At 37.9% G+C, this 20,103-nt stretch overlaps 1 protein-coding gene across 1 annotated transcript; it reads left to right on the top strand.

Annotated features, from left to right (window-relative positions):
• Positions 1-16,052: 16,052 nt before the first annotated feature.
• LOC147761389 (uncharacterized) lies at positions 16,053-18,856 on the top strand. The gene is made up of 3 exons (XM_087015780.1): positions 16,053-16,124; positions 16,581-16,689; positions 17,362-18,856. The coding sequence occupies exons 2-3, from the start codon at positions 16,687-16,689 to the stop codon at positions 18,175-18,177; spliced, it is 819 nt and encodes a 272-aa protein (XP_086871906.1). The 5' UTR covers positions 16,053-16,124; positions 16,581-16,686; the 3' UTR covers positions 18,178-18,856.
• The last annotated feature ends 1,247 nt before the right edge of the window (positions 18,857-20,103 follow it).

Raw genomic sequence — 20,103 nt, 5'->3', positions numbered from 1 at the left:
ATCTCACCGGCTTCAGATGATTTTAACTTGACTAACATGGTGAGAGCAGATATAAATAATTTTGTTCAAATCAAAATGTGCACCTAGTATAGAGAGACGAAAATAAAATAGAGGCCTAATTTTAAGCATCACTTTCTAATTTTACGGGGCAACCAGGAGAAAATGCCCGGTGGCTAACAAATATTATCTGGTGATCAGAGAAAATTGAAAATTTTTATCGTCTGCGTTTAATTACGTTTTATTTGACAGATCCATGTTCATGTACAGCTCTCTCTCTCTCCCCCTTTTTCTCCCCCTCTCTCTCTCTCTCTCTCTCTCACTCCCTCTCTCTCTCTCTCTCTCTCTCTCTCTTTTTCTCTCTCTGTCATTTTCTTTCAATGCCACGTAGACTAACCCTATCAAACCAAGGTACATCTCCCAGAATATTCGAACATGTTCGGCAGTTTATCCAGGCGCTCAGTTCTCTTTGCTGCCTAACAGATGAAATAAGGCAAATTTCACAACTGACCTTGCATCTTTTTTTCCCCGTCACCAAAAACTCAACATGCATTGAAAAGATAGATCTATTAATGAATACAAATAATGCGTTTTGCATAGAATGTCTTCACTAAAGCAATGTGCAATTCACTAACGACATCTTCACTAAAGCAATGTGCAATTCACTCAGGACGTCTTCAAGGTTTATTCACAATCACTCTAAGTGAGATGAGATACTGCTGAACAACTACAAAAATATCAGTTATAAAACAGCACGTTTGTTAATATCAATCTAACAGGATCGATCCATCTTCGATTGGTTTCTCGCTAAATTGCTTAGATGTCTGGCACGTCTACTGAAGCTGATTAACGATAATTAATTACCTCTAGAAGCTGCAGTGGGCATGACAGGCATCTAAGCCGCTTAAGTTGATTGCAATTAAGCGAGAATCCCCTCGGAGATTCACAGTTAGTATGATAGGGCAGGGAATGGTCCCTTATAGTGTATCTACTGACTAGAGCGCATTCCCAGAGATTTAGATCGATCCAACTAAATCGACCTACTGTAACTCCCTGGGGGTTCACGCTAAATTGCTGTCAGCCCACCGCGCACGGAAGTAAATTACCCCCTTACAGCTTTTTTAAATCTGTGGGAATGGGGTCTTAGTGTGAATAAGGTGCATACATAGGTTCAACCCAGGTTAGGACGTCGCTTATTATAAGGTTAAAATTGGTTTCCCCCTTCAGTGTCTTATTAATTTTTTCATATACTGGAGAGATGGTGGCCTGTCTTAGAAAAGTAAAATACACAGTTAATTGTTATCTTTTTGTTGTTTGATTATTTTTCTGATTGCCAAAAATGCCCCATCTGAGGGAGGGGGGTTGGCGGGTTGCAGGAAGGATCTATTATAAAAATATGTATTGCAGAGGTTGTTTAGGTTTGGTTATGCGTTTCTGTTACAAAAGAAAACAGATGTTGTTCTACAAAAATTATCGGTTAAAAGTCACTTCGCAAGAAAGAACAAACCAAATCGCCCAAATGCACAAACTGGTACTTAAAATGGCTGAATAAATAGAAAACAAGTGACAGGGTGACAAAGATTGAAAATGGCAAACTCTAAAAAGGATACGTTTATCGCTTGTAAATATTGACTGGTTGCATAACATACCGTGTAGTTGCCGAATTGTGACCCTGGACCATTCATTTACGGTAAGGACCTCGATAAATTGATGTATAGTTTGATGTAAGCTTTTTCATGATAGGCAGACTTTTGGTTATACGGGATGTGGGGAGAAAAAGTGCAAGTTGCGACACTATAATGGTACCACGAACGCTCTTTTTTTCACAAACTGTATATAATTTGAATATACCTCACTACGCCGCTGTTCAGTTGCCGTTCACTAGTCAACCAAAGAGGTGTACCAAGAAGATATAGCCAGGGACACATTTCAGCGTCTCAGTAGTCGCCAAGAACTGGGAACATGGTGAGTTTAGCAATAAATACTTTGTGTTATCATACCCCTTCACATGGTGTGTTGTACATACTGTTGTGTTAACATTCAGTCTAATCAGCTGTTGGTATTGCACTGTCCGCATCGGACACTTAACCTAGGAAAACGTGTAAATATAAGGTATAATAAATGTATTTGAAGATTCCCAGTTACATTTCTATGCAAAGAATGGTTCGGAACTTAAAAACTAAATGTATCAGTAACTTGATTAAAAATGGAATCAAACATCGAAGTCAGGGAAAGGTCGAGCAATGGTTTGTGGAAAGAACAATGTTGTGTATTTTTTCTCGATTAAAATTCATCTTGGCTGGTAAATCCCGTATATAATATCCTTCATTTGTTTTTTGTTTTTTTTGTGCGTCTTTTTAATTATTTCTTGAGGTTTTTTTCAAAGGAGTAATTCAGGTTTTTGGCCACGACGTTGGAGCCAACGGTGTTCAATATCGAAAATTACATACTTAACTACACTTACACAAGACGGTTGCCAGGTTGCTTGAGCGATATATCAAATCTTTTTCTGCAGTACAGTGCGGACGTGATACGATCTTTACCAGCCAAGATAACGTTCAATGGTTCGCTTTAATATTTATCCCACCCCTATCCGAAAATAGAGAATCAGTGACACTTATAAACTCGTATCATAACTATTGAAGCGAACGTCCAAAACCATTTTCAAAAGTTTTTGTTTATCTTATTCATTCACTCATTTTTACTTATTTATTGATCAACATGCTGGATTAATTCGTGGATTTTTCTGCGAAATAAATCAAAATGATTAAACATTTTTGATCGGATCTGTGTCTGAATCCTATTTAAAACTCCAAATCAATTAAAAAGTGTATGGGAACTTGAAACTGAAAATCTGAATGTAAATTTACAAAAAGATAACCTACATACGTTAGTGTATCTCGTGAATACCATATTAAGGGCGACTTTAACTGTTCCTTTTTGAAGGTACTGCATCTCATTTCCCTCCTGTGTTTCTTCGCACTGCCAATTGTGGTGGCGAGAGGAAAAATGTGCGTGGTCTATACCATGATTAACCACGGCAGCAACATTGGCGTTCAGAACAAAGGGTTTCCCACCGAAGAATGGTACAAAATTCACGAATATTTTGGTCGAAACACGAACGCCAGCATCGTCGCTGAAGGGAGGAAGTTTTTACAGTTCTTGAAAGAATGGTACGGTATTGAGGTGGATGTTGGTAACGATACCTTGTCAGGGGTTGATAAAACTTCGGTGTTTTTGGAGAGCTCAGGAGTCAAACTTATTTTTAAAGCTTCGGTTCTTCCAGAATATACAAATTACAGACTTTTTTCGGAAGCGCGTAAGAATGAAATTCGATTTTTGGGTTCCCAGATTTACAGTAATGGGTGGATGATTATGAACTTGAATGCGTTCATAGTGAAACAGGGCCGAAACCGGGGAATGTCAGTTCCTGCAAAAAGCGTCATTCGGTACAGAGACTACTATACCAACACAGGGAGCGTGGGTTTCGACAGAGAGATTAAGCTACACGCAGAAGATCGTATTCCAATTCTTGTTATTCCAATCCCCTTGGGTAAGGACACTAATCTGACCGGATATGACGTCACACTAGGCAAGTACTCCGTCTTCAGTCCACACGTCATCAGTCTCACCAGACCCGAGTTCGGTGAAGGCGTAGGGCGTGGAATCTCCCCTCGCTACGTGCGTGGAGGCGAGGCTTTGAATGATGGCAGAATGGTGATCACCTTCTCCTGTAATACTACAGATTATAACCTGCCATAGATAAGATCTTCACACGCTGAAAAATTCTCTTTGAGAGTTATACAGATAAACATGTATACAAATGTATTAATATTTTGCTGGTTTTTGAGTTATTTCGATCCCATGAAGTTAATTGTCATCATTTGGCAACAAAAATAAGGAAATAATAAAATATTTGTTGTGAAAATAGTTTGGGGGTTTTAATATCAATATAACATTTTAACCAAAATTAGGGAAAAACACTCAGGGAGCGCAGACGTCCATCAAGACAAATGATGAACTAATGATTTATCATAATTTGAACGACGGATCATCACCAAAATCTAACCACTTTTAAGTTAGCCCACTTCTGACCTATCCTGAAAATTTTATTCAAATCAAGCCAAAATTTTTGAGAAAGGCTATTGACAAACAGACAGACAGACAGACAGAAACAGACTAATGGAGGTGAAAATATAAACTATAATTATATAATTTAATTATTTAGAGAGAGAGAGAGAGAGAGAGCTTTCAATTCCACTCTACCAATGTTCATGGGACAACTGCAGCTCTCAACAAACTACGCCACACATAAATGTTTCAATTTTTTCTGAAATCAAGATAATTTTCAAATATTTATATACACTAAAACTAAGACTGGTTCCAATGACAAATGGTAAGGTTAATATCTACCTACCGGGTTTACCCCTATTAATCTCTACAATACCACAATGAAATGCAAAACGTAAATTATATTCTTAAGTGTCTTTTCCAATCCTCAAAACGATTATCATTCTAACGATAAAAGAAGGACATACTATTGTGTAGTTGAAAACAAGGTCTAATTAAATTGCAAACAACCTAATTGCTTCAGATGTTCACTTACAGTCTTTAAAATCTATTTCAGAAATGTAAGTCTTGTTTATATTGAACTGCACTTAAGGTATCATGTTTATAAAAAATTGCCACGTCTGTAAATGTAGACAGACACACCCCAGAATAGATAAAAGCTTCTCTACTGAAACCGTTAAAGTCATGTCAGTTGATAGATTATTCATAATACATGCCAGCATCCGTTCAGGTGATAAAGGCATTCATGCGGGTGTCTCTCTGACTTCAAAAGACGTTAACATGTTTAACATTGTAAGTGTAGACATTCATACTTTCCTGTCAGTCAAACTTAAAATGTGCGCCGTATTTAGAGTAATGAAAATGAACAGACATTTTTTGACGGGAGCTTGCATTGTGACTTAAAAGGTGGGGAACTATTCTGAGAGCCAAAACAAGACAGCTGTCCTACTGAATCTTTACCTTTTGTATAAAACCAGTCAGTAATAAAGAAATAAAATTTCCTTTTTAACAATAAACATATTTGAGGGTTGTTGGATCTGCAAACGCATGGCTCAATCTTATAAAGATATACATACCTAGGGATGTTATATGACCGTGGCGATATGATGAACACTGAAGCCTGTCCATTTAGCCAAGCTTCAGTGAAGATCGAGGGCAACCTCGAGCCGCTACCCAAAAATGTCTCGCTTAACTCGACATTTCTGCCTAGCGTCTCTCGGAAAACTCGGATTTAACCTCGATGTAGTCTAGAATTTCACGACTACATCTTGGTTAAATCAGTCGAGGTCTCTTAAATACTGAAAGCCAAAAGACAGTGTGACCATGTGACCTTCTTGGCATCAAGAGAATAGTGACGTTGCTTGCGTTATATGTAACCGAGGCACGACAAAAAATGTATTGTCCTTTTAGAAAAATCTTTATTCGTACTATCTACACAGCCGATCACTGGTGTATCTCACTTTGAATTACGCGCCAACCGCTTTTATAGTCCAGGATCACATGACCCACGTGACATAAAAAGGGCGCTAACACCAGTATGCATATTCATATCACATATTTATATACAAGAGCTATTTATAATAAGGCACTTATATCAATGTACGCTACAATATACTATTACATATATATATATATTTATACCTGTGAATACATGAAATACATGTACCCTATTACATGTGCCCCCCAAAAATTAAATGGCGTCCCGCCATTGATTATACTGTAAAATAACTGTGGATGAGAAAATTACAAAAAAAAATAATATTACAATTATAGTAAATTAAAACACATTACCCCCATCGTATGTGAGCACTCCAAGTTCACACAGTACAAACACACAAGCAAACGCAACCTTTCTCACAAGGAAACGCAATACTATTACTTGGGTTTATGGAGGAAAATGATTAAAATTACTCCCATCTTATGTGAGTACGCCGAGTTCACACAGTACAAACACACAAGTAAACGCAACCTTTCTCACAAGGAAAAGCAGTAATATTACTTGGGTTTAGGGAGAAAAATAATTAAAAACAGTGCAATTGCTGTAGCATTTTTATTATCATCAATTAACATAAATCATAAAATACAAGTTATAATTTAAATTTCAACTTTCCTTCAATAATTCCACCATCTGTTTAAACATATTTTCACTAGATTGAATGAATGTACGGTAAATGTCAAGTAACCTAGACGCAGATGTGGACCGTCTTTCTGGTACAATCTGTGAAAACACATAATTCCCCTCTTCCATCCACTGCGGACGTCGTCTAGTGCGTGTGGACCGCCTAGGCTGGACTGGTGTATCATTTTCCTGCACATCTTCACCTTCGCTTTCCACTTGCGATTCTTGCTCACTGTCGTCCTCTCGATCCTCCTCCTCTACGCTAACCCTTTCATTACTACCGTCTTCATCAGGGATCATTTGTTCAGACCCATATCGTACAACATAATGTACCCCAGAAGAATCATCAGAGTCCTCTGTTATCTCTGAAAATTCATTCTCGTGTCTGGGTCTACAGGTACTTACCTTAGTGATCTTCTCTTCCCGCAAATCCATGGGGAAAATCAAAGGTAAAAGCAAATTTCTATGAACATTTTTTATGTCCCCTTTTCCATTTTCATGTCTGATCATATACACTGGTATATTAGAGTCATTCTGACCAACAATCACATATACCTCTTTTCTCCATTTGTTAGCCAATTTGTGTTTCCCTTTTAATCCTACATTTTTTAACAAAACTCGATCCCCTACCTCAGGTACTACCCCTCTACACCGATTGTCATACCTTTGCTTGTTTTTAGACCTTTTCCCTTTTTCTCTCTCATTAGCAATGCTGTATGCTGTTTCCAATCTCTCTTTCAACATACTTATATACCTTTCATAGTCCTTGTGCTCATCCTTCGTGTACAGACCAAAAATTACGTCTACTGCAAGCCGGGGGGCCCTCCCGAACATTAAGTAGAACGGACTAAAGCCTGTGGACTCGTGCACCGTGCAGTTGTAAGAGTGAACTAATGAAGGAACATACCTTTTCCAGTCAAGTTTTTGGTCATCATGGAGTGTACGCATCATACCTATTAAAGTTCTGTTAAAACGTTCCGTAACTCCGTTTCCCATGGGGTGATAGGGGGTCGTTCTGGATTTTTCTATTCCCAGTAATTTACACAACTCTTTGATTACCTTTGATTCGAAGTTGCGCCCCTGATCGCTGTGCAATCTTAAAGGAAATCCATAGGGAATCATGAAATTGTCAAATAAGACTCTAGCAGTTGTTAAGGCTGACTGATTTTTTGTAGGTATAGCCCATGCATATTTTGTGAAAACATCTGTGAGCACAAGTATGTTACTTACCCTACCTTTGGACTCTTCCAAACTAAGGAAATCCATACACACAATTTCCATGGGTTGAGATGCAACTAAATGCCCCATTGTTGCGCTCTCGGGTAAGTGTGGACTTTTTCCCAATTTACATGGTCTACACATTTTTAATTTCTCGCTAACAAAGTGATCCATTCCTGGCCAGAAGAACCGTTGTTTTACAATTGACAGTGTACGATCCCTACCTTGATGTCCCATTTCATCATGAGTTAAAGTAAAAACTTTCTCTCTCCATGCACTAGGCACCACTAACCTCTTTCTGTCCGCATGATCGACATGATACAATACACCATCCACCACTTTCAGCTTCTTCCATGATCTCTTAAAAGGTTTCATATTGTCGGTTCGTGGTAGGTTTCTGAAATTGTCTGAATTTAATTTAACTTCTCTCACCTTTTGAATCACTGGATCCTGACTTTGCTCTTCCTGCCAATCAACTTTCAAATCTTCCCACTCTGCTACTTGGGGGAAACACTTAGGATGAAAAGGAAGATTTTCAGAATAACCAACATCCAAACCTACACTGTGATCATTACTACACATGTCTTTCACAATCTGTGAAGAACAATGACACTTTCTAGTAGGTAATCGTGACAGGGCATCCGCGTCAATATTGGACTTACCTGACAGATAGCTTAACTCAAAATCATACGCGGCTAAACTTGCCAACCACCGATGACCTGCAGCGTCTAACTTAGCTGTAGTAAGAATGTATGTTAGTGGATTATTGTCTGTAATAACCACAAATTTGTGCCCATACAAATAATCGTGAAATTTTTGAGTTACCGCCCACTTCAGCGCAAGAAATTCCAATTTGTTTGAGCAATAATTTTGCTCATTGCGATTTAATGCCCGACTAGCGTAAGCTACCACACGTGTGTTACCATCTTGCTTTTGACATAACACTGCCCCTAACCCACTAGAACTCGCATCAATGTGCAATTCAAAGGGGAGTGTATAATCAGGATAGCATAAAATGGGAGGATTAGTAAGTTTTTCTACAAGCGTTTCGAATGCTTTCTGGTGCTCCTTCTTCCATACCCAATGGGCGGCTCCCTTCTTTCGTTGTTCTTCTTTGGTCAGCTCGTAGAGAGGTCTTGCTATTTTCGCGAAGTCTTTCACAAATCTGCGGTAAAACCCAGCAAAACCTAAAAACCTTTTTGTCTCTTTAATGTTAGTAGGAGTTTTCCAGTGTCTCAAACAATTTATGTTTTCTGAATCACATTCAATGCCTGCACTTGAAACAACGTGCCCTAAATACTTTATTCTCTGTTGTAAAAATTGACACTTTGAAGGCTTAAGCTTCAACCCTGCTTTTTTTTAATCGACACAATACTTCTCTGACTCGAGCAACGTGTTCGCTAATGGATTCTCCTGAAAAAATGATAATATCATCAAGATAAATCATACAGGTTTTTAAATTCAAATCACCAATCACACTTTCCATCAAATGCTGAAACGTTGCAGGACTATTGGTCAATCCCATCGCCATCCTGTTACACTCATAAAATCCAAGCGGTCCTACTGTGAATGCCGTCTTTGCTTTGTCTTCTTCTTTCAACTCGACTTGCCAATAGCCACTACACAAATCTAACGATGAAAACCAAACCGCCCCTTTTAGAGCATCTAGCGTCTCTTCAATCCGCGGTAATGGGTGAGCGTTTCGTACCGTGCGGTTGTTTAATTTTCTATAATCGATACAGAACCTTAAAGAACCGTCTTTCTTCCTGACCAGAACTACGTTCGATGCCCATGGACTAGCAGATTCTCGTATCACACCAGCAGTCTTCATCTCATCCAAGTACTCTCTCACTTCTTCATACAGTGCAGGAGGAATACGTCTCGACCGGTCTTTAAACGGAACGCTATCTGTTAATTCAATTCCATGTTTAACAACCGACGTTTTCCCAATATCCAACTTGTGTTGAGCAAACACCGATTTCTGCTCCAAAAGCAAATCTTTGATCAGGGAAATTCCTTCCCCGGATGCCGGTAAATTAAACTGGTTTATAAAACTTTCATCATCGAGTTCACTTGACGGATTCATCATGGTAACCTGAGAAATCCGGGCTACTGTGGTCCCAGGCTGCAATACCACCGATTTTGACTGATGGTTAGTAATCTCAATTTCAAAATTCCCATTACTTAAATCAATCACCCCTGGAGTCACGCGCAACCCGTCTTCGTGATGCACACCACACTCTGCCACTCCACAATCTTGAACCATTGCAATTGTTCGTGGAATTGGGATAACTATCTGTGACACACAACAAACAAATTTCGATTGGTTTGGACCAACTTCGATTTTCTCTTTATTTCTCAATAATCCATACACCCCTTGGGATTTTTCCAAATGTCTTTTTCTCAATTTCACAGTTTGTAACGCTAAACTGACTGATTTACAAATTTTATCATTTGGTATTCTACCCTGATATTTATTTTCCAGTTGTTTGTACAACCTATCGAGAACATTTGTTCCTATCAACATGGGAATTTGTTGGTTATATTCGGTATCAGGGGCCACCAGCACAGGGAATACACCTACCACGTGTGCTGTCCCATCCACTGGAATAGCTATCTCCAATTCTACATAACACGAGTAGGGCAGGTCTTCATCTTGGGGTCCCTTCACTAAAATAAGTTGATCAACAGAATACCTAGGTAAATCAGGAAACTGCTGCTGAATAAAAGAATCACTTACACAAGTAACCATTGATCCAGAATCAACCAAAGCATATGTACAAATATTATTTACAATTGAAACTGACTCATTTGAGCTTCCCACTAAATTTTGTAATAACTTTTGAAATGAATCATCTGTTTGAATTGTATTCTTGGGATCCTCTTTCTTACTGGTCTCCAGTGATCCCTCCCTGGACACCTTTACCTGTTTAAAGTCTTCTGAAGGAGTTTCTTCTGAACTAACTCTGCATTCGCTGTTTTCTCACATCCATTTGCTACATGGCCATCCTCCCCACATTTAAAACAAAAAATACTCTTTTTACCACGTCGCTCCTTTCTCTCTACCTTAGTCTTTACCTCAGGCCGCGACGCTGTGGAAGGTGCACACACTTGACCTTTAGCCTCTAACTTGGCCACTCTGGCTTGTAACTCCTCCATCATCTTGACATTAGCTGCCTCAGATTCCTTTGAAACCGTCATGGAGTGGACTCTGGCTTCTTTCTTCTTTTCCAAACGTAACCTCTTCTCCGTTCGTCTGGCTTCTTCTCTTCTCACTAATAAAAGTAACTCGGCAAAACTAGGAGGATCTGTTAATTTTTCTAAATCAAGTTTATTTATTAACTCCTCATCAAAACTCCCACGAATAAATTGTCGTAAAAGATGCTCTGGGACTTCTCTAACTTCAATTCCACCCCTTTCTACAACCTGCATCACCTGTAAGTACAACCTCTGTAAATATTGTGATGGTGTTTCTTTTTCCTTTTGGTAATTAATAAAAAACTGCACTAAGAGTTCTTTACCATCGATTACTATCCCGTATACATTCTTTAAAATATCAACAACCTGTGTTGCAGTGGTAGCTTCTCTGACAGTGTCCAGAGCCGGCCTTAAAAGACTTTGCTTAAGTATTCTACAATTTTCAGTATCTGACCCTTCGTCCAATATAGATTCTAATTGCATTATCCACGTTTCAAAATCAACTTCTCCATGTGGAGTTGGACTTCTTCCCGAAAATAGCCGTAATTTACGCGAATACCCACCCACATGTGGAGCAGCGCGAGGTGGTTGAGAAACACTGTCGCGCTCATGGGAAGCATTAGATCTACTGCTTTCGGACTCGGGACTGAGTAACTGCAACACCGCAGCTTTGTCTTCTGGGCTTAGAGCCTGTAATTGCTCTCTTAAATGGGTATCCATGTTGAGATATCACCAATCAATGCAATCACACCACTCGCATTCACAAGTGCTCACCAAAAATCATGGGAAAATGCTCACAAAATAAAACAAAACAGTCAATGCAATTACACCACTCGCATTCACAAGTGCTCACCAAAAATCATGGGAAAATGCTCACAAAATAAAACAAAACAGTCAATTCAATTACACCACTCGCATTCACAAGTGCTCACCAAAAAATCATGGGAAAATGCTCACAAAAAAAAAAATAAATAATAATAATAATTGATAAATAATTAAAAAAAATTAATACTCAATTAATTGAATAATTGACCTTGATTGATTAATTTAATAATCTACATCAATCAATTACTTCTAAAATCTAATTCACTACTGATTGAACTGCAATTAATATAGCCTTAAAGTAAGCTCAATTAATGAACAAAAATCTAACTTATTCAATTTAAAATTAATTATGCTTATCAAGAAACTATTTTATCAATCAATAATGATAACCCAATTTGAAGGAAGGTCCACAAAGGTAATGATTTAGTAACACTAGGTAAAACACAAGGAGGCCGGGGTCAAAAATGGGGTCAATGAAAAATTAAATGATCAAAATTTAAATAATAAGAAATTAGCACAAATGATCAAATTAAACAGATAATTAATGGGAAACAAACTTAAACTACTCAAATAGGGAATGCACAAACGAGCGTGAAAAGCTGTATTACCTCTATTAAAAAATAAAGGACTACTTCTCAAACCAAACCCTAATCAAGTTAGTATCAAATTAATTAAATAGAAGAAAGAAAAATATTATGATGGTAGTGGCTTATTGAACCAAAATATCGGGTATCAACTAAAACAAATCAAAAATTAACTTAATAATCCAAAATATGAGTGATTAACCAAAATGAAAATAACTAAAAAATCTATCTCTATTAATATAAAAAAAATGTAACCAATGTAATAAAAATGTCAAATGAAATCAATGAAAATGAAAATAAAATGCAACAGAACCAGTACTAAATGATAGATGCAGTTTAAACACAAAATAATTCACATCATGATAAGTAGGATGGTTGCTGTTAGACTTGATTTAGTAATGCAAATAATTACAATCACTATATCCAAGTGTTATTCGGCCACTAATGCATTGTTATCACAATGACGTGCCACTGAAACACTACAACAAACAATGGACACCACTTCACAGGGATACTAATTGCACAATCACAATTATACAGGTAGAGCGGAAGCTTTGCACAAATTACACCCAATATTATGCTAGTGGTTAAACACACAAACAATCAATTATTGGGTGAGCAACTGTTACACACAGAAGCACAAATAAGGGCCAAGTCAATATAACATGAGACGGCACACACAAACACAATCACTAGACAGGAGGTAATACAATGAGCGAAACATATAAAGCAACACAATACATGGGGATAAAAAATGTGTATACTTATCACTTTCTGCTCGACCTCCTTTAATTCCGCCGTCCACTGCAATTAACTAATGCCTGTACACATCCAGAAATGAAAGAATTAAATGCGTAGAGTCCGATTTCAAAATAATATAGTGAACACAGTTACAATTGTCACTGTCCGTTTAGATCATGAAAGTCCTTGAATTCTGATTGACCACTGTCTCCGAATGAATACAAGGCCTCCGCTGTGGTGGATCTCATCACACGCAATAATGGACCGGTGAATTACGAAGATGTACTCGCACATCAGTAACACCAGGGGATCGCATCGGTAACACAAGGGGATCGCATCGGGAATCACCAGGGGATCGCATCGGAGAATCACATCTGGAATCACCAGGGAGTCACAACGGAGAATCGCACCTCGGAATCATCAGGGGATAACACCGGGAAGTTGCACCTTGGAATCATCAGAGAATACTTCAGGAAAGTTATACCTCAGAATCACCATGGATTACCTCACCAGGAAGTAATACCGGTAAATCGTATCTGAATCACCAATCTGTCGGAGATCAGTCTGTAAGTCAGTTTTCATTGTAGCTCCACACTATGGAGAATCGGAGAAGGATATTCGTTAAACCTCCTCTCAGAACCACCTTTACTATTATAAGTCCGCAAAGTGGATATTTTGGAGCTCAATTTCCGATACACCAAGATGTGATAATCTTAGATCGGCGAATAGTTAATTTAATGCTCAGAATATAATCGTATTTCTGACTTTGTCATAAGAAAGTCACGAGCTCACCTGTACAACTTTGTGCTTGATCGGAGCTCACGGCTTCATCAGAAAAGTGTATCCGATCTCAATGAAAGAAAAAACGATCCACATTTTAGTCCAGGAAAGTCACATTTGACTGCTGAGCATTTGGTATCCTGTCGGCTGCGCCATTTTTGTAACCGAGGCACGACAAAAAATGTATTGTCCTTTTAGAAAAATCTTTATTCGTACTATCTACACAGCCGATCACTGGTGTATCTCACTTTGAATTACGCGCCAACCGCTTTTATAGTCCAGGATCACATGACCCACGTGACATAAAAAGGGCGCTAACACCAGTATGCATATTCATATCACATATTTATATACAAGAGCTATTTATAATAAGGCACTTATATCAATGTACGCTACAATATACTATTACATATATATATATATTTATACCTGTGAATACATGAAATACATGTACCCTATTACATATACCTACCAGCAGACAAATTTAAAATCTCTCACACTTTTTAAAAAATTAGCATAAACTTTTCACGTTTAACAATTATTATCTATCATTTTATTACACTAAGTCAAATCATATGGGTATGATTTGAAAACGGGAATTAGTTTACATTTAAGCCACACGTGCATACAAATTATTTGTAAATCTATAACTTTTTAACGAGGGTTGTGTTATTTACCTTTTGTTTTTAAGCTGTTCATTCTTCCTCTTTATCAGATATATCGGTAAAAATCAAATGTATTCCCCCTTTGAACTTGTAATTACATGTAGCACATGAATGCTCTGAAAACCAGCACATGTATATTCCAAAACCGCTTCGTAGTAAAAAAATGTCACCAAAACGTAGAATTATTACTCCTGTGGACTTGAAATAAACATCAGTTTGATTTTGACTATATTCCGTAACCGCCTCGTCGTCAGAAATAACAATTAAAAAAACTAGAATTATTACTCCCGTGAACTTGTAATAAACATCCGTCGGTTTCGACTTAATTCCGAAACTGCCTCGTTGTCAGAAATATCACCAAAAAGTAAATTTCTTTCTCCTTTGCACTTGTGAAAAATTAGTTTGACTATATTCCGGTCCGATGTTCCTTTTTTATCAGAAATGTCACTACAAATTAGAGATTTTGCCTTGGGACCTTTTTTCCGCAGCAGTCCCAGCTAGGTGTGGCTCAGCTGAGACGCGCATGGTCAGTGTCGACGGTTGAATGTCCACGACAAGTATTTAGCAAAAATTCACCAAATTGTCAGACATTACGTAAGAATTTGGCGGGAGATGACCAGCGCACGTGGACGAGTTTATTTCGTATAACATCTCTAGAGGGTGAGATAGGGTCTCTTTATTCGGTTTTAGGGGTGTTTTAGGATGAAATGACTGTATTTTTTCTCGGTATGTATGTCAAATAATACACTGTCACCCTCTCGCGATATATGCCATGAACACCTCTCGCTGACGCTCGAGGTGTTATGGCATATATCGCTCGGGTGACAGTGTATTATCTCACACATACACTGCTCATGCCTATACTGGTTCCCCGTGACCACTGCATCAAAGGTACTGTGTTTCTTCACATTGCTGGTGGTTGAGGTACACCATGATTAGACAAAGCAGTATGCTTGGAGGTGGGATTTTGAGCGTTTTGGACCCCATGAAATAAATTGTAAGAATTGGCCAAAAATAACGGTAAAATAAAAATATGTTGAAAGAACACTTTGGCTGTTTATATCAAGATAGCTTCACTAATTTTCATTTTTATTTGTGTGTTTGAAGAGAGAGAAAGAGAGAGAAAGAAAGAGAGAAAGAGAGAGAGAGACCCCGCTCTGTCCACCCCACGCTCAGTTATGATCATGTCATCAAACTACCCTACAAAGGACCTGCGCATTACAACAGTCGATTTTTCTTCTTTTAATTCAAGAAAGTTTGATACTTTTTTATGTAACAGTACTAGTAGCTCTCAACGTAAAATTGTTCACGCGCTGTAAATGTACATTATTCATATGAACATGAAGGTTAAAGGGTGGTTTACTTCAGAGACACCTGGAAAACGAACACGTGTTGATAACTGATAACGGACTCCCACGTGGTGAGATGAAATCTGCTAGTATATAATATTTAACAAGTAACCATGATAATCACACGCTAAAAATATCATCAAAAGAAATTCCATGAATTACATGGATGTGTTTGCCGAGATAGTCTTCACTAAAGCAATGGCCAATTTTAGTCACTGGGTATAAGCCAGTTACTTAAATTGTGATTATATTTTTATTTCAGTGAGCTTAGATGCTTCTGTGCAAATCCAAAGTATCAGCTAAAAAACAGTCTGCTTGTTAATACCATCTCAAGGTATTAATATTACCATTTGGGGTTCATCAGAGCTTGTCTAATATGGTACTTCATAATATGAATATTTAAATGAACTCTAAACTGTTGCCTTGATTGTTTTATAGTGAGGCACGGGTGCCAACCTAACGTGACATGTATACAGTATCTTTATTATCCACATTAAAGAAATACGTAATGATTTCACAAAACGGTGGAGCCGTTATTACTAGCTTCAGTGTACATAAGTTGTACTGTTCATCTCAGGTAAGAACGCCGCTAAAAGACGATAGATTTCACCCTGTCAGCTGCTTATCCATTTGTATAAACTGTATATAAATAGGAGGGGAATTATTACCTGCCATTGAGAAGTCAAATTCACTCTTGCTATTTTGGTGTCTAGTTGTCCAAAATTTCACCCAGATCTTCCCAGCTAGTAGATCAACAGCGGTTTTGGATCATTCAGTTAAAATGTTGGTCTAAGTGGGGAGAATAGCAAGCAAGGAGTAAAATAGCAAAATTGAATGAGCATACCCAGAAAACTAAAACCGCACCCTTTAAAAACTCAGTTCGTTATATATCTATTTATATCTTTTGTTCTCTGTATAGTGTATGGCGGTTTAGTTAACATATATAAACGCCCATATAGTCTATCAGTGATCGTTGTAACGCTAACAGAACTGCGACATCAAATATTTTTAAGAACTGTAATTATTTTAATAGCCGCTGCTCAGTTGCCTTTTACTAGTCAAGCGAAGAGGTGAATTCGGAACCAGAAGATAAAACCAAGGAAACATACTGTGTCTAAATAGTCACAGAAATTCGGAACATGGTGAGTACAGCAATATTTTTTTCTTTTTCTTTTTGACAGATGCGTGTGTGTGTGTGTGTGTGTGTGTGTGTGTGTGCTAGTGTGTGTGTGTGTGTTGGGGGAGGTTTGGGGGAGAGTGTGGCAAATGATGTTACCGGAAACTAAATTGAACATGTTATTTTTCAAAGTGCGAATTACTCATATTGTGTCACAACTTTGTTCCAAAATGGTTGAATATCGGGGGGCGATTTGCTGCAGTATGTTAAACATATGCAAATATTGTGTAACTTTAGTCAACAGCGGCGTTAACCATTATTCTAAAGAATACGTGTACTACAGGTTATGCATGAGAGCAGGGAATTAATTCGTATAATTCCCTGGTGAAAGTGAGATTTTTATGACGAAATAAATAGAGATCTCAAAGTTTATTTAGACATTAAAGTTAACCATAGTGAAAAATTAACCATCATTGGCATTGGATCAAGGAAGGGATAAGGTTTGAAACAGACAACTGACGATACGTTCTAGATCGAATTTATATCGAAATTCCCTTCTTAAACATTTCAATTTAAAGGTGTTACGCGTCTTGGAACTAAATACGGTACCTTAACTTTGTGAAAAGATGTCTTGTCTAGCCCTGTGTATATCTTGTGGACACTGTATTAAGGGTGACCCCGTTCTTTTCTTTTTAAGGTATTACATCTTTTTACCCTCCTGTGTTTCTTCGCATTACACATGGTGGTGGCGAGAGAAAGAATGTGCGCTGTCTACACCATGGTAAGCCACGGCAGTATGATGCAAGGTGGAAGCCAAGGATTTGACAGCGAGCGGTGGTACAAAACACACCGATATTTTGGTCTGAACACGAGCACCAGTATCGCGGCTGAAGGGAAGAAGGTCCTACAGTTTTTGAAGGAATGGTACGGTATGGACGTGGACGTTGGAGACGATAACTTGTCAGGGGTTGATCCAACTCCTGTGTTCTTTGAGACCACGGCAGTTAACTTTACTTTCAATATACTGACCCTTCCGCAGTCTGCTAATTTCAGACTTTATTCGGAGTCACGTGGCAATGAAGTTCGTTTTTACGATTCCCCGATTTTCTTAAATACATGGTTGATTGTGATCAAAAATGAGTTTACGGTATTGGAGGGTCGAAATCAGGGAATGGTTGTTCCAGCAAATAGTATGATTGGGCTACATTATTTCAGTATAAAACCTGGACGCAAAGGATTCGATAGCGAGATTAAGCTACGTGCAGAAGACCGTGTTCCAATTCTTTTAATTCCCACCCCCTTGGGTCAAGACACTGATCAGACCGGGTATGACGTCACACAAGGCACCTACGTCCTCTACAATGAGTATGTCAGCAGTCTCACCAGACCAGAGTTCGGTGACGGCATAGTGCGTGGGGTCTCTACTCGATACGTGCATGGAAACGAGAATCTCAATGATGGTAGAGTAGTGATCACCTTCTCCTGTAACCGTACCAAGTATCGTCTGCCATAGATTAACTTAACATACATTGGAAAGTTTTCTTTCGGGCTTATACGAATATATCGTTATTTTGCTTGCATTCAAGTCATTTTGATTCCATGAAATTATTTTAAGGGTCGGGCAAAAAGATAAGCGGTGAATAAAAAGCTGTTGCAAGAACATCTGGGTTCTTTTAAACTCTTGATCAAAAAGGTTGTTTTACCTCCAATTCCATACTTTTTTTGTCAAATTATCACCTTGTACCTGTAAACTATTCGGAACATATTTGTCAGATACCATACAGGGTCTTTAATGACAGAGCATACGAAGATATGCATTTATTTGAATTTAGAGCATGCACCCCTTCAAATCTAGGGAATACTGTGTTTTGTAGTCATTAAAACGTCACCATCAAATGTCACCAAATTGATACACAATTTGCTCGTTTATGGCCACTTTTCCAGTAGTGTTTTCAAGTGGCTCAGTTACGTTGTGAACAGAGACATACAAGACCAAATGATTGTCTCTACACCAGTTCACTAAAGGTGACACTAATTACCTTTAACGAACTTATGTTGTCTCTTTGGTAAGCTTTATTAAAAATCACAAAATAATTATGTGGCGTGCCAGTGTGAAAGACAATTGGATCTGAAAAATTAAGACTGGCTTTTACCGACTGTTTTCTTTGTAGAAGAAAACTTACAACCAACAAATTAATTTTGTGTTCAATGTGTTGTTTGTTACGTATGTGCTCCCAAAAAGAATAACTCCTTTTTCTTTATGTTCAACATTGAGTTAATTGAGGGAGTAAAATGCTATCATTCTTCTTATATCACTGAATAACTTCAAAAAACATCTGGACATATGGTTGCGTATTGCACACTGCAGTGTTTTTTTAATGTATAATGTTTAAAAAAATGTGACGCTTTCACTCTTCGTGTTGCATACAATTACAGATACGGGCACGCAGGCATGGAAACAACGACTTTCCTGTTGTGTCTACCTGCCAAAAGCTGTAAAAAGTTTGTCATAGAAGATAATGAAGCTAATTATACTGGTTGCATAATGACGCTGTCTCTACCGCGGTAATACGACTAAATGCGTCCCAGTTAAATTGTTTAATGCCTCCGTCTGGGCAAATGTCTACACTCTACTGCTCATCTTCAAACATGGCCAAATGGATCATTTAAAAAATATTTTCGGGTTTGATGAAATTGTAATAGAGGTACCAAAAGCATAGTTGAAATGAAAAAGAAAAATAGCTTAATGCTTGATGCCAAAGTTTATGTTCATAGGTGAGTTGGGGTGAATAGTAAGGAGTAAAATTGCAAAATTGAATGAGCACACCAAGAAAAGTAAAACCGTACGCTGTTAAAATTAATTTCATCATATATCTATAAATATCTTTTGTTCTCTGTATAGTGTGTGGCGGTTTAGTTTACAAATAAAAAATGCCCATATAGTCTATCACGCTTGCCAGTGATCGTAGTAACGTTAACAGAACGCTGAGATCAATATTTTTTATAACTGTATTTAATTTCAATACTGCACTAAGCCGCTGTTCAGTTGTCCTTTTTCTGGTCAACCGAGGAGGTGTACCAAAAGATAAAACCAGAGACACATTTGAGCGTCCAAATAGTCACCGAAAATTAGGACATGGTGAGTACAGCAATAATTAATAAAGAGTATATTACCTGTTTTATAGTATTGCAATTTACTTAATGGTGTTCACCAGAGTAGATACCGTGGTTAGTTTGTTTACTGATGTGATGTAGATGCTGTTGTGTTAATATTTAGTCCAGCATGCTGTTGGTATTGCACTGTATGCGTTACGGCTATCCGACCAATAAGGAATTAATTAAAAACTAAACACAGGAAAACATTCAGTTTCATTTAGAACACATCAGTCTCACAAATTGTCTGGTTTTTAACCTCAGCTGGAAGTGGAGGGAAAGATGT

Source organism: Lingula anatina, chromosome 6, assembly GCF_051362555.1.
Source record: "Lingula anatina isolate TDL-2025a chromosome 6, LinAna3.0, whole genome shotgun sequence".
NCBI lineage: Eukaryota > Metazoa > Brachiopoda > Lingulata > Lingulida > Lingulidae > Lingula > Lingula anatina.
Note: the sequence above shows the minus strand (reverse complement) of the source record. Positions and strands in the feature narration are given on the sequence as shown.